Source organism: Aquila chrysaetos, chromosome 7 (genome assembly GCF_900496995.4).
Source record: "Aquila chrysaetos chrysaetos chromosome 7, bAquChr1.4, whole genome shotgun sequence".
Taxonomy (NCBI): Eukaryota; Metazoa; Chordata; class Aves; order Accipitriformes; family Accipitridae; genus Aquila; species Aquila chrysaetos.
In genome coordinates this window covers 35457255-35474248 of record NC_044010.1, presented here as the reverse complement: position 1 = coordinate 35474248, position 16994 = coordinate 35457255, and the positions used below count along the sequence as shown (strand labels likewise).

The window sequence follows — 16994 nt, the reverse complement described above, 5'->3', positions numbered from 1 at the left end:
GGACTCAGGTCTCATCTCAAATGCCACCATCCCGTTTCACGACACTTAAGGTACAGGTCGGGGCGCGCTAGGCGCAAGAAGCCGGAGGGAGGGCAGTGCCGGCGGAAGGCGGCGCCCCGCACCCCGCGGCGTTCACTAACGCGGCAGTCCTCTCACGGTTGCCGCAGCCCTCCCAGGACTTCGGCGCCGAGAGCCACCAGGCACCCCGGGAGGCCTCCTGGCCGGGCGCGGCTCTCCGCTCTCGGTTAACAGCCCTTCTCCTCACAGCCGAGGCGGCGGCGAGGCGGCGGCGCGCGGCGGACCCGCCGCCCGCCCCCCCGGCCCGCCGCGGCGGTGAGGGGCGGGGCCGGCCGTTGCTCTCAGCACCCGGGACAGCAGCGCGAGCCCCCGCGCGCCCCGCCCTCCCCCGCGCGCCCCGCCCTCCCCCGCGCGCCTTGGTTGCCACGGTGACGGCGACGCCGCGGCCATGTCGGACCTGAGCTCTGAGGAGACCGAGGAGGCCGAGGCCGATCTGGGGGTCCGCCGGGGCGGTCGGGGTGCCGCTGGCGGCTCAGCAGCGCGGGCGGAGGCGGCTCTGCCCCTGCCGCGGCGAGGGGCCCGTCCCCCCGCTGGGAGCATCCGCCGCCGAGGGCGCTGGGGAGGAGCGGGGCGGGAAGCGGCTCACGGCCGCGGGCGCCTCGGCGAAGGGGTGGGGGAGCGCCAGCGGGGAAGGGAAGAGTCAACGTTACCGGTTAGGGGGTCTTGAATACTGTGTGCCGGCCGTGCCGAGCCCTGGAGAGCTCCCGAGGCGCTTCTTCCGTGGGCACCGGAGTTTCGGAAGTGGGGCTGTACCGTTTCAGCTGGGACCTGCCTAACTTTCTCCGCTGGATGAAAACAAGTCATCCATACTTTCCAGTAATGTGTCAGGAAGAGAGGAAAGCCTCTGGGTGCCAGGATCTGATCAAAGTGTCTGCATAAGCAGTACATCTGTTGGCCAGGTGCTCCTGCAGTCTCTGATTCAAGCCAAACTGGAGCAGCTTTGAGCAAACACTTGTTTTCCTCTGTCTAATGAGGTTAAATTCAGTCAGGTCTAGCCCTCTTAAACATTTCTCCCCCCCCCACATTTGATCAGGAGTATGATGGTGAACGCAATTCAGAAGGTGAGCGACATGGACGTGGAAAAGCACGTCTACCCAATGGTGATACGTACGATGGAGAATATGAACATGGTTTCAGAAGTGGACAGGTAAGACAGTGACAGAAGACAGTGGTTGTGGTTAGGTTTCAGCAGTTCTTTTAGTTTGGGCACTATATTGAAACAAGAGTGAGAACTGACAAGAATTTTATCTATACCAAATATGTTTCAGGGGACCTACAGATTTAGAAATGGTGCTTGCTACATGGGAGAATATCTTCAAAACAAAAAGCATGGCCAGGGTATTTTTTTTTATCCAGATGGATCAAAATATGAAGGTAAAACAATGAACACAGTTGCAAGGATTTCTGTAACTGAAAGGACACATTCTTTCCCTCTCCCTCCTCCCCCACCCCACCCCGAATGCAAGGAGATAGTGAATTGGAGAATGCATTACTTTAAGAAGATAAATTTGCTATGAAATGTTTTCCTTTTATTTCTTTTTTACTACAAGCTCTGAGAAATGTGGGTTTTATTTATGGGGACTTATGTCAATTATTGTAAGAAAGCTGGTATTCAGCAGCGTTTTATTCTTGTCATGTCCTCCTTTCAAGTGGGGTGTTCCAAGTCCTGAGAAATATTAAGTATCTTTTACAAATCAGTGCAATCTTGGTAGAAGAGAGTATAGTTACTTATTTCTGAATGATGATAACTACAGGTGTGTTCAGTACAAAGTATTTCAGGACTTTATTATGTCCATCCTTAAAAAATAGTCTACTGATTAGAGCACTTACTCAGGGACTGGGATGCCTCTGAAGTTTGAAAAAGCTGAAACTCGCATTGTTTCCCTTCTTCCAGGAGACTACCCGAAAAACTCTGAATATCAGTTAGGCTTCAAGGGACAATATTTCCCCCCTCCTTTCTAAGCTAGACAAGAAAGAACATTCATGTTGTGAGGGCTAGAAGCAGAGAGCAAAAAGAGCAGCCCAGTCTTGCCTTACAGGAGCATATGCACGTGTGATTTTTTTTTAATTTAATTTAAGTTTGAATAGAAGAGTAATTAAGACACACAGTCTAGCATCCTTTTGAGTATATATGCCCCGTGACTGACAGGACAATTTTAGCAAATGAGTCAAACTAAAGTAGTCCCTCTTTTTATTTGAGTCACATTATCTAATGCAACTGTAATACATTACCAAATTTAAAGATAGGAGCTGGATGTGACATGACTTCTTGTGTTCATAATGATAATGGAGAGTGATAATGGAGACAGACTGTGATGGACAAAATGAAAGGGAGGTCAGGCAGCTGCATAAATATGTGTGGAGAGGGACAGACAGAAGGAAAAAGAGCAAGGGCTTAGAGTAAGGAATGGTGTAAGGAATGGTAAGGAAGGACAATGGTGTCATAGCTTTCTTTTCCTTCTCTAATAATTCATGTATGATAACTTTACAAACTGACCACTAAATCACACAATGAAATAAAGCATGTCTCACTGTTTTTATGGTATTCTCATTAAAGGAGACTGGGTGAATGACCAGAGACACGGCTATGGAGAGTATACATATGCAAATGGAGACACCTATACTGGAGAATGGTTTAACCACAATAGGTTTGTTTCATTCTTACAGTGATGTTTCAGGTCACCCAATGGCATTAAAATGCAAAGGTCATTTTCAAAGCATGGCTGACTGGAGCAAATCAAGTGCTGCTGGATGACCCTGGCAATTTAGTCCATCTCGAGTCATTTCAGCTACTTAAATAATACAGTTTTAATACCTTAAGTATAACAACATCCTAAATTCTTAATATTCAGTAATATAAAGCAAAATTATTATTTTTCTTCTTAGGCACGGACAAGGTACATATGTCTATAAAGACACAGGATCTAAGTATGTTGGTGGTTGGGTAAATGGAAACCAGGAAGGAGAAGCTGAACTTATCCACCTAAACCATAGATTTAAGGGCAAGTTTTTGAATGGAAATGTAAGTGTGCTGGAAAACTCTCTATTCATCTGAACAGTTAGCATGGAATTGCCTTAATATGACCTGTTTCCACTTAAAATAAGAAGCTAGGCTCCTGATCTTTTGTAGTATTTCTTGTACCATAAATGTAACATGAAACTGAATTAATCTGTAGGACAGAATGCCAAGTTTCTCTGCAACTTGGCTTTCAAACTATACTGTTATTGACTATTGTATGAATTTTGTAGTAAAGCATATTTTAAACTTATATGCTTAGAATGTACTAACTTTATAGTTCTGATGACTTTTTTGTATCTTTGTGCAGCCTATAGGTCGTGGCAAATATATCTTTGATATTGGATGTGAACAGCATGGCGAATACATACAATCAGAGCAGGTAAAAGAAATAGTGCAAATTATACTGAATATCAGAGAAATCAGTAAATCAAATTTATTGTTGAGTAATCTATAAAATGCCTCAGACCCTGATGTTAAAGTAGATCTTAGCAGTCAAAAAAGGGTAGAAACTCATGCATTTTTAAGAACTAAATGAGGTTTCATTTTGCTTTTTTCTTTAGCTTCTCTACTGTGTAAGCTTTGAGAAGTACAAGGTGTGATTTTTGCATTACTTGCAGACAGGAGTCCTTTCTGCTTAAAGTTTAGAAGAATCAGGACCTTCCCAAAACATTTAAAGTTTCAAAGCACAGAAGAATGTAGATGTATTTGTCTGTGCATTTAGCCTGTATTCTACTTCATTCTGAACACCAGAAAACAATGAAAAATATTTCTTCTTTTATTTCTGAATTGCTTGTTGCTCTTTGTGCAAATGGTAATTTCCAGCAGACTCGTGTTTTGGAAATATGTCCCATTGTTGTCCTGGTCCTGGGAGGAGCTTAATATCCACAGGTCCTAATAAATGTAGGGAGCAGCTGGGATCAGGGCTTGTTTTTCCTTCTCCTTCATGTGTGATTGTTTTGAAATGTTTCTGATTAATATGGGGCAAAATAGCTATAGAAATAAGAAATATATCAATATTACTGGTTTGATTTCAAGAAAATATGCCACATTTTAGCTTAGAGTTTGCTGCCTCTGTTGTCTGAAACATTAGTTCCCATTACACACTCTTTGAAAATTCTCCAATGCAGCAATTGTTTCTTAAGACAAGGACAAAATAATAACAAAAAAAATCCTATCATTAGTGATAGAGATTTGCAAAACATGGAGACTGTTTTGCTTTTTTGGCTAAAAGCAAGAGATCCTCAAATTAAGTATCGGATTCATTTGAGCATCCAAAGTGATGTGTGTCTAGTATCCTCAGTTCAGTTGGGAATTGTTGGATATGCTGATTTTGGAATATTAGGCCATTCATGTGGGAGTTTAAACATGAATTTAAAAACCCAAGGTTAAACACTAGGCTCCTGAAAATCGTTACTCTCAGGAATAATAATTTCTTCTCATGTGAATGCTGTAGTGACTGTGTAAAGCAAGGGAGAGTGCTGTCACTAAAGTAAGATTAAATTTTGCCTCTTTGCTTTAGTTGAAGTAATCGCAGAACAAGGCCCATTTAAAAAAAATTTAAAAGAAATTAGCTTGCCATACAGATAATGATTCCATTACTAAGACTCCTTCATATTTGGATAAAATAAAGCACGATTTTTTAAATAAAAAAAATTATCTTCAAATTTCAAAAACATCAGCTTTGTGCAGTACCTTACTGCTTCCTAGATCCATTCCAAGGTCTTTCCTAAGCAAAGATTGGGGCAGAAAGAGCTGTTTTGCTGCTCTGTTCCTGTGTGAGATAGTGTAGCATCTTCCAGACAGAGCATCAGGTCTTATTTGCTGCTGTTATACTGTAGACAGGCACAGAAGAGGAGACATAGTTGATAGGCCCCTCACAGCTGATCTGTTTAAGGGAGAGACAAAATTTTACCTTAAAGAAAGCAAGCTGGCAAGCCTTGATCATTAGTAATAGTCAGCTGATTTTATCAAGGTTCGAAGTATAGTTCTGTTCCAAGATTTGCGGCTGCTGAAGTTCCTCCACCTGTAAATACTTTAAAAGGCCATGTCATTGCTATTTTGAGCCCAGATAAAGAGGTTTTAGTACACAAAACCACCATCTTAGTTACTCCCTTAATACCTGTGAGATGAGATGCTGGATTTCCAGAGTTGTCTTCTAGGATAAAGGAGAGGGAGAAGAAGAGGAAGAACCCTCATTCCTTGTTGCACCAAAATGGAAAGCATCAGAAATTACCAAATTAACACTCTGGACTCCCCATGGGGAAAACCCACCTTCTCCCAGAAAAGCCTCCCTAGTGGGAGCAGCAGCAGCAGCAGCAGCAGCAGCAGAAGAAGTAGAAGAAGAAAGAGCAGCAGCAGTAACTGAAGAGGAGAAAATGCCATCAATTGCAGGTCTGTTCTGCTGGACAGCTGGAAACTCCATGCTTTCATTATCCCCTGAAGCCATGTTTTTCAGGTTTAATATCAAGTGGTGTGGGAGGGTTGTTCCCCGCCCCCCCCATAATTTACCACATACTGAATGTTAGGAACTTCCAAGTCTGTTCATAAACTGCACAATATATATATGTCTGGTTTATCTCACATAGCATAATGACATACAACTGTCTTGGGAAGCCTGTGAATCATTTTAGTCTATATCATGGCCTGTTATACAAACTTGATTATAAACAGTTACAGAAGATTTTGTGGGATTTCTCATGTGAGTAAAGACTGCAGACTTCAGTAGGAGTTATTAGCTACTGCATGAAAACAATGGCTGAGTGCAAATTTGTAAAATTAATTTTCTTTGGTATTTCTAATTTCTCATATTTCAGTCACTGATGAGCCTGCTGAGGGTAGGGATGATGAGCCTTCTCTTCATGAAGTATCCAGTGAAGTTTTTAGCCCAGCAAGGGATGCAGGAGAGGAAGATGAGGGAAGCAGAGGGGAAGAAGAAAACAAAGATCAGGAGGATCAAGGTGAGGAATGGGACATGCATGCTCATTTTTCAATTACCAATCGGGGTTTGAAATTATGTATGTCAATCAGCTCAAGTCATGCTGCTGTTGAGAGGTCCATTATCAAGCTGAAGAAACCATGGGAATGTCTACCTTTAATAAGGGGGGCCGTCCTCTATAGACGTAAACTGGTTTTGAGTAGTCAAGTTCATATAGTGTAACAGTACAAATTAGAAGTGACACTTCTGTGCAGCATTATCTATGCACATACAGTTGACACCACTTGCAGAGCTGAATTTGTAAGTGATTGCATTTGCAAACTTTTTTTTTTTTTTGGTACAAAAATGAGAGAGAAGATTTCAGACCCTGTGAAATTCAAGGGGTTTTGAGCACTCCACTTTTCTGTCATGGGTGGAACTGTGTATTCTTATTCTCTCAACTGAAATTAAAAAGGAGGCCAAAGAAATCTGAAGAAACAAATTTTAGGTATTGTTATGCATTATGGTTTGAACAGTCTCTGGTCGATTTGTTTCTCCTACAAACCAGAGAGATTTGGAATTCAGATAATCAGGTTCTCTTCCAGGCAGTTCAGAAGACTGTTTTAAATACAAAATTACTAAGAAGCAACAAAAGGATGCATCTATGTTTACTCATATTCAGCTGATAGACCTCCACCCAATTGTGTTGTTTGTATTTATTGTTAACGTTTACAAGCTTACATATCTGACGTATGAAAACATAAAATAAATTTATCCATTTGTAATCAGTCCATCTTACAATAAATCAAAGCAAAGCACTATCCATCGGGATCAGAAAGACTATTAAACCATGTAAAAATGCCTGGAGGTATACATTAAACATTTAGGTTAGGTCTTGGAATTTTTGTAGTTTATTTGCTCTCATTTTTTACCCATCACCTCTGAAGGTGCTCTCCTGCTTCAGGGCAGACTAGCCAGCTAGCTGATCTGGTGTGTAGGAATGATATCTTACAGGATCCCTGGGTTGCATCAGATACAGCAGAAATCTCAGCAGGTTTCCTGCATAGCTCTGCTTTGGATTTGGCAGAAGTTCACTGAGCCTGTCTCAAAGTTTGTCTCAAAGTCTCTTGGACTCAAAAAACCATTTTGACTGAACTTGATTCTAATAAATTTTCTGGCCTACCACAACGTTCTGGTATCCCCAATGTTTTTTGTGGTGTTTTGCCTTTTTTTTTAAAAAAAAAACAACAAATGGACCCAAGTATCTGTCAGAGACAGCATAGATGCAGATACCAATGCAAGATAACATAGGAATGTGGTAGATGTTCTCAAAGTTCCTTCCAGCTCTTTATTTCTAGACTCAGAGAGTTGGATGATTTTATACATTTTTCAGCATAGGTCTACATCCATAATTAATTAGACAACATATTGTTCCCCTTGTCTTTATGTTTAGCAAGATTAAGTTATAGTAAGAGGAAATGATTTGAAGAAAACGTGCATACAGTGAAGAGCAGATGTAACAAAATCTGTTTTCTTGTAGCCTTATATTCTCTGTCCCATTACAGTAATTTTTTTCCACACAGGAATTCCATTCTTCTTGCTCCATGTTTCTTATGATATCATCTAAATAGGAGACGTTCTTTGGCTATTCCAGAGATACATATGGGCTGGCTGGCAGTCAATATGTGTGTACTGAGTCTTGTCTGGCAGCTGACAAACAATGTATAACAGTTAAACTCAAGTATTGGCAGTGAAAGGCAGTGGGGAAGGAGGACTGAGGTAGACAGCGTAGTCCTAGAATTATGTTTTAGGTTACTAGGATTACGTTCCAGTATTTTGTAATAAAACGCATCTCCATGTCCTGTCTTTCCTTTGCCTCCACAGGAACTGCTAGTTTAGAGGATAAGGAGGATGAATCAAAGGAAGCAGAGTAATTGGATACAGCTAAAGACAAAGAGCCAAAAAAAGGAAATGTCAGAGTAAATCATTTATTATGGTAAACCTGCAATATTTTTATTCATAAAAGGCTGAGTTAAGATACTTTGAAAAAAACATTTTTGTCACTGTTCTGTCTGGAATATATATCTCTGAAACTTTTATGATCTCGGAGTATGCTCTGAGATGTTGTGTGTTGTCTCACAACAACTAACTTTATTCCATGTAGCAGGTAGCCAGTTGTTGAATTCAGTGCAGGATTATTCTGGATGTATGAAGTTGTGTCCTCACAAGTTTGCAGAAGCAAACTCAATCTTCTCCTACTACTGGTAGTTCTTCTCTTCCTTGAACCCTGCCTCTGGGCACAGAGACTTGGGGGTTTTGCTTGTGAAGACAAAGACAAAAGCAGCACTGGCCTTGCCAGCTCTATCTGTATCCCCTGTCACTGGACCACCAATTACAGGCCTTCATTTTCCTTGTTTACTTTATTGTTCATGTAGCTGTAGAAGCTCTTCTTGTTGCCCTAAATGTCCCCTTGCCAGTTTGAACTCAAACTGAATTTTGCTTTCCTAATACAGTGGTGCATATAAATTCTTCCTTTGTAGTCTCTTTTTTGCTTCCACTTCGTGTATACTACTACTTTTTTTGTGTGTGTGTTGCAGCTCAGTCCCAAGTTTCTTGTTTACCGTGTAGCCTTCCTTAAGCTGTTTAAAGGAGACTGTCAACTGATCAGGGTGAGGAAGTGGATCTGTAACAAATTCCCAACACTATCCCACACTTAATAGCCTCGCTGATGCACAAGCTCTCAACCAGCATGTTGTCCATAGTCTTCTTCACATAGAGGAAAACTCTCCTCCTCATTTTCCCTTTCTGTCTCTATTAAAGAGCCCTTCATTCATTGGAGAGCTCCACTTGTGTGAGCTGTCCCACCATGTTTCAGTTTTTCTAGGGATGTCACGGTTCTGCATCTGCACACAGAGCAGTTCCTAGTTCCTCCTTTTTGTTTCCCGGGCTGGATGCAGTTGTATACATGTACTTAAGGTAGGGTCCCTTTAGACTTCTTTTACCTTTCCCGAGGGGTATCTTGCTCCCATCACCCTGCCTCATTTACTTACCACCCCTGCAGTGACTGAATCAAGCGCTCAAGCTCTCTGTGCAAGATTCCCTTTATTTCACAAAAGAATCCAACTTATATATGTTTCAACAAAGATCTAGAAAGTACTAGCGGCATACAGCCAATACTACTAACACAGAAGCGCATATCTGGCTCAGCTGGGATGTTTGCCAGTCCTCACTCAGAACAGTTAAAGATAAAAACGTTCCATACACATACTCATGACTGTCTTCAGCAACATCTTCCCAGGCCTACACAAGGCCATCCTCCAACCTGACCTTGTAAAACTAGTTCTTCAAAGGCTTGGCAAACATGCAGCACAACAAATTCTAATGGTCACTCTTGAAAACAAATGCCAGGTGTTCCGAGCTGGTCCCACAACCTCTGAACTCCATTTCTTAGTGTAAGCAGTTATCAGCATCCTCTAAGGTATCAAGTTTAAGTCTCTCCTCACCAGATTTGCACACCTGTTGGCAAAGATACTCTTACCCCACTTTGTTAGCCCTCCTTGGTCCTCCAAGAGAGACCCACGGTGATGAAAGCCAAAGCACTACCTATGGCAACAGCCACGTGACCAGTTTTTACCTCTCAGGATTGTCCCCCCTCCTACCTGACCTCTTCCCATAGAGGATCAAGGGGACATCCTGTGGGTTTCCATGTCCTTTGCCACCCAGAATCCTGCAGTTACTCTTGTTTTGCTCCAGGTGTCCCTCAGCAGTATCACTGATGGTCACACTGATAAGCAATGAGGGATCACAGTCCCGGGACCAGATGAGCCTTGACCATCTCTCTACAACACCCAGTATCTGGGCATTTACCGAACAGGAAACATCCCATGACAGCATGTCTGGTCAGCAGACAGGTTCCTTTATTCCCTACAGAAGGGGATCTGCAACTGCTACCACTTGCTGCAGCTGCTCAAGCTGGGCACAGCTGGCTCTGAAGCTTTCCTTAGCAGCATCTGTTCCCTTCCTATGGCTCAATATTATTCGGGCTCAATACCAACTCCCTGCATTCAGGTCTGAGTAAGGAGGAGGAACATTTCTTCTGCTGCCAGAAGTCATGAACTTCAGCAACTTCCCTCAAGGGAGTCCCCATCCACTACTCCATGCAGCACAGGCCCTAGACATCCCTCCACCTCAGGCTCAGGCTCTCACCTCTGTGGGGACTCTGCCGATATCCCATTTACTCTCCTTAATAGTGAACAGTCTGCACACCACCTTCTGCAGGTCCTTGGACACACAGCACCTGGACCACGACACACCCCCCACAGGGGAGGAACCCATCACCCACAGCCCCGTGAGAGACTCAGACACAACATCCCTCTGCCCAAGCCCTGTCTAGGCTGTCACCACTGATGTGCCAAGGGTACTTTCTTCCCTGGTGCTGGAGATCAGGCCCAGTAGCTCATCAACATTGGTGTTGCACAGTCCCACACTTTGGAGGAGAGTTTCTGCCTCTCCCCAGCACCCACACAAATTACCAAAAGCTCTGCTTGCTGTATTCCCATCTCCCAGATGAATAAGCATCCCTACACAGCAGACAAAAACCAGTCCAGCACCCCCTAATCAGCAGGCAGTTAACTACTGAACATGCAGCTCCTTTTAACTCAAGAACTTGTCAATCAGGAAGCAGCCAGCAGGAGAGAGCAGCTGCAGAAGCCCCCTAGAAGCTACCAGAATCAAATGGCATTATATAAATAGTAAGTTAAAAGTACAGAGCAAGGCAGAGCTGCACAAAGTATTGTATAAGCACTAAATGCCACAGACAGATCTTTTCTCCTCTTCTGCAACGGAATAAAGCTGCTCTGAAACATTTTTTCCTGATAATATGTAACAATACCTTAATTATTAACATACGTATCTGTCTGACTGTAATTGACACTGTCATACTGTGGGAATATTGGCATGAATATTGATGGGCCTGGAGCCTGAGGTAGAGAGTTGTCAGCCAGTAGCAGTTGCTTTTGAGGTAAAATAACTGGTTTTGGCCCAGTTGGGATAAGACATGTTTTACTGATATTGCTGAAACAGGACTTAGATTTTCTTATTCTTCACCGCAGAGCAGGAAATCTATGCTAAAATTTTAGTTTAGGGGAAAGAGGGGAAACATTTTAACAAGTTCCTTTTCTCTACAACTCACAATTTCAGCAAAGATATGTCCAGAATTTTGAAAGTTAGTGATAAAAATGGATTAACAGAAAGTGGAGATAAGGAAATGAGTCATATGAAATAAATAGAATTTATTACTTCTCCCTTGCAATTTTTTCCTATCAGATATCTCATAGAAAATTCCCGTGCAATCTTTCCCCTCCTATCTTACATGTCATTTTGTTTGCAATTTCTTTTCACACTGATGTGATTTCAGTGAGCATTTTTAGAGGTGGTTATCTTTTCCTCCCTTTGCTTTCTCTGGCAAAGAGAAATGCTACATTTCCATCATTAGTGTAGCAAGATCAAAGCAAACTTGGCTTACTAATGTTGGGGTTTTTTTGTCTTTTTATAAAAAACTAAAAATTATTAGTTTACTTAGTAAATTTGAGAAATATCTGTACAACATATTTCCCAACTCACTTCCATTCTGAGGTAATCTTCAGGTCAAGCCGAGTTCATTCTTGGATAATTTGTATTACCTTTTCCCCTGCAGCCCTGTACTGTTTATTAGTACATGAGTGACCTCCAGTGGTATACCTGCAAAAAAAATGCATCTTGTCTGGAATACAATCAAGGAAAATTAAGAACATCTGGAATTCTCTAAAGTGTTACAAGGTGCTCCTGAGAAGATGGCTTGCTCCTTTTGGAGACCACCAATGCTTTTTTTGGAGGAGACATTTCATTTCACTGTATTTTCCAGAAACACCTTAAGGATAATTTGGAAACTATTTAATAGTAGTTCCTTCATTCCTATCTTGCAGAGGCAGGAACCCCTGCTGAAACTTGTTGCACGAAGGTGTGCTAAGCCTCTGTCATCCTTCTGCCTCTTAACTTTTCAGTAATGAAGAAAGACCATTTTAGAGAGTACTAGAGCAGTCATTTTTCAGACATCTTCCTAAACAGAGTAAAAAAAAAAGATGTGCTGAATGCAAGGATATGATGTTGAACTTAAGGCTTTGGAGCTGTCCCTCCAGCTCTTTATTCTTAGATTATCACTCTGGTGTTCAAATTACTTACTCCAAAGCTAGTAAAGCGTTCTTTAAAAATATTAGACCATTTTAACCCATGCATCTAATATTGGTTTAGGTGCCCAGCTTTTTGCCTTTAAATCATAGAATGATTTGCGTTGGAAGGGAGCTTTAAAGATCATCTCGTCCAACCCGCCTGCCATAGGCAGGGACGTCTTTCACTAGATCAGGTTGCTCAAAGTCCTGTCCAACATGACCTTGGTATATCAATGACATGTAAGACATTATGAGTTTGAGGTTAAAAGTCAGTAATTTTCTCCCACATATAAAGCTGTGTATAAAAAAAATGGTGCTGAGAGTATCTATGCTCCACATGTCTTCGAAAAACATCAGGAAACCATATAATGTGTGACCTGCAGAGCTACTTCTTCCCCAGAGATGGCACTTTTTCCACAGTTGACATGGAAGCTGGTCACAACAGTTCATTGCAGCTAAATGAGGCACTTGGGGTTCTCAAGTTCTTCTCACACCAAGGGCTTGGAGTGCACTGAACATGTAAATGTTTTAAACCCCTTCAGAGAGAGGTCCATTTTACATTCACAGATGATATGGAAACAAAGACCTGTTTGAGCTGTTGCATAAAGCAGGCTTTCCCCTCTTTCATCAACTTCATGCTAAGGAGATTTAAGCCATTTTCTAAGCACTTATGCATGCAAGATGTAGGAAACATCCCTTCTGTCAAATTTTATGAGTCCTTACTTCCTGCAAGTTTCAGGGGCTGCAGGAGGGAAACCTTGCAGTGTTGGGGCCTTTTCTCTCCTAAAAAGACTTCACATAGAGTGAAACATGAGTGAACATCATTCCTTTTCTCCAGGAGGATCATGCTGGAAGGGTTCCAGCAGGCTGTCTTTCCCCCCCCGCCCCCCCGCCTTTCAAAGGCCAATAAATTTGTTACATAGTGTAAGGTAGGTTTTTTTAAACTGGCCATGTACTTTTCAAACATGTTCAGCCTGGGGACTTTTACCAAATTAGAAATAATATCAGAAATCAAATGTTAGGGAAAGAAAACAGGTTAAGGAGACATGAAATTGTTTTATAATTGACTCAACAACTTCCCCACATGTGTACCTGTTGTGGTTTAACCCCAGGAGGTGGCTAAGCCCCACACAATGGGGTGGGGAAGAGAATTGGAGAGATCCTCCTTCTTCCTTCAGCTTTTATTGCTGAACACAACATCATATAGTCTGGGATATCCCTTTGGTCAGTTGGGCTCAGCTGTCCCAGCTGTGTCCGCTCCCAACTTCTCCCCCCTCCCTGACTACTCACTGGCAGGGCAGTGTGAGAAGCAGAAAAGGCCTTGACACTGTGTGATCACTGTTCAGCAACAGCTAAAACATCCCTGTGTTAAGAACACTGTTTTGGTCACAGATCCAAAACATAGCACCATACAAGACACTATGAAGAAAGTTAACTCCATCCCCGCCAAAACCAGTACAGTATCCCAAAAGGTGACATCCCTTGAAGGGGTCTTTGGTAACCTGCCTTGTTCAGCCTGTAGGCCCAGCAAAGAGGTTATCTATAATCTGCTCCTCTAAGAGACATAAGAAGACATGACTAGACTCTGTAAAGATATGCAGCGCTCACGTCCCTGTGCTAACTCTTACATTCACCCAGCACAGCACAGTGCTTTACAGGCTTAGGGTCCCAAAGTTGTAGCCACACTGGCACAATGCTGTGCCTGAGCTAATAGGCACTGTGGGAACATATTTAGCTAACGGTCGCAAGAGCATTCCAGATGCCTTTAGAAGGCCTTGAACAGAATAAACAAGAAGACAAAAAAAGAAAGATACCAATTAGAAGAACACAGGTGCGCATTCCATGATAAAGGGAACTTGGTACAAAGAACCTCAATTCGGCAGTTTATCTTGACCAATTAGATTGAGACAAGTCTCGCATGTTTTAGTTGATATAACCAATTATGTCCTATGTTTATGCGTGTGTACAGAGTTACTATAACCAATTATATCTTATGTTTATGCGCATGGACACTATATGCTTGCATGCAGCAACCAATCAGAGCTTTTAAGGAACTTAGAGAATAGTATAAGAATAATCAGCTATGACTAATAAACTGGCGACTTTGATCATCATATTGGTGTCCTGTCGTCCGTCTCCGCATGGAATTTCTCTACAAGGCACCATTAATAATTAAGGTAAAAAACATCAGTGTTGCTCTGTGCTGAGAGCATCTCTCCACGTGTGGCACTGACACAAAGATCTCTGCACGAAGTGCTGCTGAGCCGTGTGGGCAAGCGAAGCGAGAAACTACAGCGCCGATGCAGGTGTCTGTGCATTTCAGCCCTGCAGAAGAGCTCAGAGGACTGCAGAGTCTGAAGTTTTATTTTGTACGTAAAGTGGGAAACAAAGCTGTAAAAGAGATTTACATGTGCGTTCCTTATTCTTCTGCTGGGAATACACAGCTTGGCTCCATTCTTGAAGGCGAGAGATTGTTTGTGATTCATTTGCCAACCCACACAATCACACAGGTTTTCACTGGCAGAGGTATCTCCACAAATGACTCGAGAGTTTTTTTAAATAGCACAGTTACTCTCGTGTGCTAGAGCAGTTTCTGAACAGTCCTCAAGTACAGTGACGTACCAGATGATTTTAAACTGAACACCACAGCGTGTAGTAAATTAACAATTTCCTGATGCAGGTTCTGTGGGACCACAAACCCCCATTTCTTAAATACATCTAGCTTGCTGGTTTTTGTAAAGACTGATGCTTGGGCAAGATTCCTTTGAATAAGTTGGAACTAGATAATAGATTATATTGCACATAGGGTTTTTCCATTCTGTGTATTATTTATTCAGCTTTCTCACCCACAGGTGGCAAGAGAAACCTGGCAGAACACCTGGGAAATAATATCTTAGTATCAGGCAAATCTGGGGACAACTGAGCTTTAAAAGACAGAAATAAGGTCATTGTGTTTTAAATATATTCTGTCAAAATTGGATCAATGAATTTCCATAAACAGATTTGCAACAGAAATTCCTGCTGTGAATTAGAAAGAATATGTGTATTAGTAGCATCTCTCTCTATTTTCTCCCCACCCCTGTCCCCAGCACTATCTGAACACCAAAATGCTACAAATTTAGACCCTGGTTTTCAAAACACTTAATTACACAAGTAGTTCCATTAAAGAGGCACTTTCAGGTGGATCAGGTTAAATGCTTTTAACAATATGGTTTTGTTTTTATTCTTGCATCTGTAGAGGTAGGACATGCTGCCTCCTGGGTATCCTCACCAAGAACCCAGGAAGCTTGGGGAGATCCCATTTGGAGGTTTTCCACAGATTTTCTCCAAGTTTTTCTTCTGACTAAATGTTAGAATCAAGACCCCCAAAGTGCTCTCCGGACTCTTTGTGATCTCCACAAAAAACTGGACTATAAAATTCAGTGATTCACTAACTCCTTCCTATTCCCCATACATTCTTCTGAACTCACAATAAAGAGCTGCATACAGTCTTTTAAAAAATTTTCCTTTTGTTTCAGAGCATTTCTATAACAAAGCTCTCAGGAGACGGTCAAAAATCTACTCAACTGCTTTACTTCCCACCTGATGATTTAAAATTGTGCAAAGTGAATAGAAATAACTACTGTTTTGAGTCAGCAGAATTGCACATTAGCCTTGCACCAGTATCAATGCTGGCACAAGGAAAAAGCTTTGGAAAAATCAGGAACAAAACATTCGTAGCATTTTTTTATCTTGCTTTTCAGAAGAACAGGACTCAAGTGTCTCTCCAAACAGTTCTGCCTAAAAATAGTCCCAAACATTATTATACATTTCTGTGTTACTATCCTTTCAAAGTGTATGGAAGGAGCATTCTTGTTTGAAAAATTGCTGCTCCTCCTCCCCATCCCTCAATCACACCAGATCTTATTTAGTCATGTAAATCTGATGCGGTGTTTTCCCACAAGGTGTCACCATAGATTAACTTCACTGTAGGGCTTAATCAAAAGAATTTATATTTTCAGTTTTTAAGATACAAGCAAAACATTCAGATTCTCTAGGTAGTACTAAAAGCACCTATTAAAGTACACAACTTTGTAATGAAATAGACCCAATTAAAGAAAATTGCAATGGAGTAAAGCAACACCTATTTTTTGAAGTTGCATAAAAAATCAAGAAACTAGAAAAGAATTTCCTGTTTCTTTTGCTTACTACAAAAACAACTTCAAAGCTTCCAAGGTCATTTTCTTCATTTCACTTGTGTTCAGCAATTAGTTTCATATTATTAACACACCATATTAGGAATTCTTTTTCTCTCCTAAGCACTAGATTTTACAGCTAAGAATCCTCATACATTAAAGACATAATTTCAGCTCTGATCCTAAAAAGTGTTCTTTAGCGGTGAACCTGTGCTCACATGGGGTCCCAGGAAAGGCAAAAGTGGGGTCATTGTAAGTAGAAGAGCTTGTCCTTGCCCTTTCGTTATTAAGACTGAGGCACAGATTCAATGGCTTGCTATTTCTGCTGCCTGTTCTTTCTGTTCAAGTGATTTGGATGGTGGAAATAGAGACTTCTTTATAAGTTAAAGACAGTATTTTGCACCTAAGAATTTGTCCTCACTTGCTTAGCACTGCAGGGTCTGGATTAGAAACCACCACAAGAGAAATAAATATTTAAGTCCCCAAACCCTCTTTCCCACATGCTCTGAAGCTTAATTCATTGCATTCACTGAAGTAAAATTCACTGGAGTGCATCTGTATTGAGAAAAAAAGCATAGTGGGATTTTTGTTTCAAGTGTCTT

The 16994-nt window shown here is 41.7% G+C and overlaps 1 protein-coding gene across 3 annotated transcripts; it reads left to right on the top strand.

Moving 5' to 3' along the window:
• The first annotated feature begins 421 nt into the window (after nucleotides 1-421).
• RSPH1 (radial spoke head component 1) lies at nucleotides 422-11731 on the top strand. Of its 3 annotated transcripts, none has more exons than XR_003924416.1 (10): nucleotides 422-517; nucleotides 1112-1225; nucleotides 1347-1452; nucleotides 2636-2726; nucleotides 2965-3100; nucleotides 3405-3476; nucleotides 5257-5488; nucleotides 5911-6054; nucleotides 7896-8007; nucleotides 11707-11731. XR_003924416.1 is itself a non-coding variant. In XM_030020980.2 (9 exons), the coding sequence occupies exons 1-9, from the start codon at nucleotides 467-469 to the stop codon at nucleotides 7943-7945; spliced, it is 996 nt and encodes a 331-aa protein (XP_029876840.1). In that variant the 5' UTR covers nucleotides 422-466; the 3' UTR covers nucleotides 7946-8540. The 3 variants fall into 3 exon arrangements, 1 of the variants encoding a protein (XP_029876840.1); XR_003924415.2 differs by lacking the exon at nucleotides 11707-11731 and adding an exon at nucleotides 8176-8540; XM_030020980.2 differs by lacking the exon at nucleotides 11707-11731 and having other exon boundaries at nucleotides 7896-8540.
• Nucleotides 11732-16994: the final 5263 nt, after the last annotated feature.

What these genes read in the sequence shown, in the direction of transcription:
- RSPH1 (XM_030020980.2), top strand. Translation starts at nt 467, where the DNA reads ATGTCGGACCTGAGCTCTGAGGAGACCGAGGAGGCCGAGGCCGATCTG. An exon ending in ATGGTTTCAGAAGTGGACAG is followed by an intron (nt 1,226 to 1,346) that starts GTAAGACAGTGA and finishes AATATGTTTCAG; the next exon opens with GGGACCTACAGATTTAGAAA. An exon ending in AGATGGATCAAAATATGAAG is followed by an intron (nt 1,453 to 2,635) that starts GTAAAACAATGA and finishes TTCTCATTAAAG; the next exon opens with GAGACTGGGTGAATGACCAG.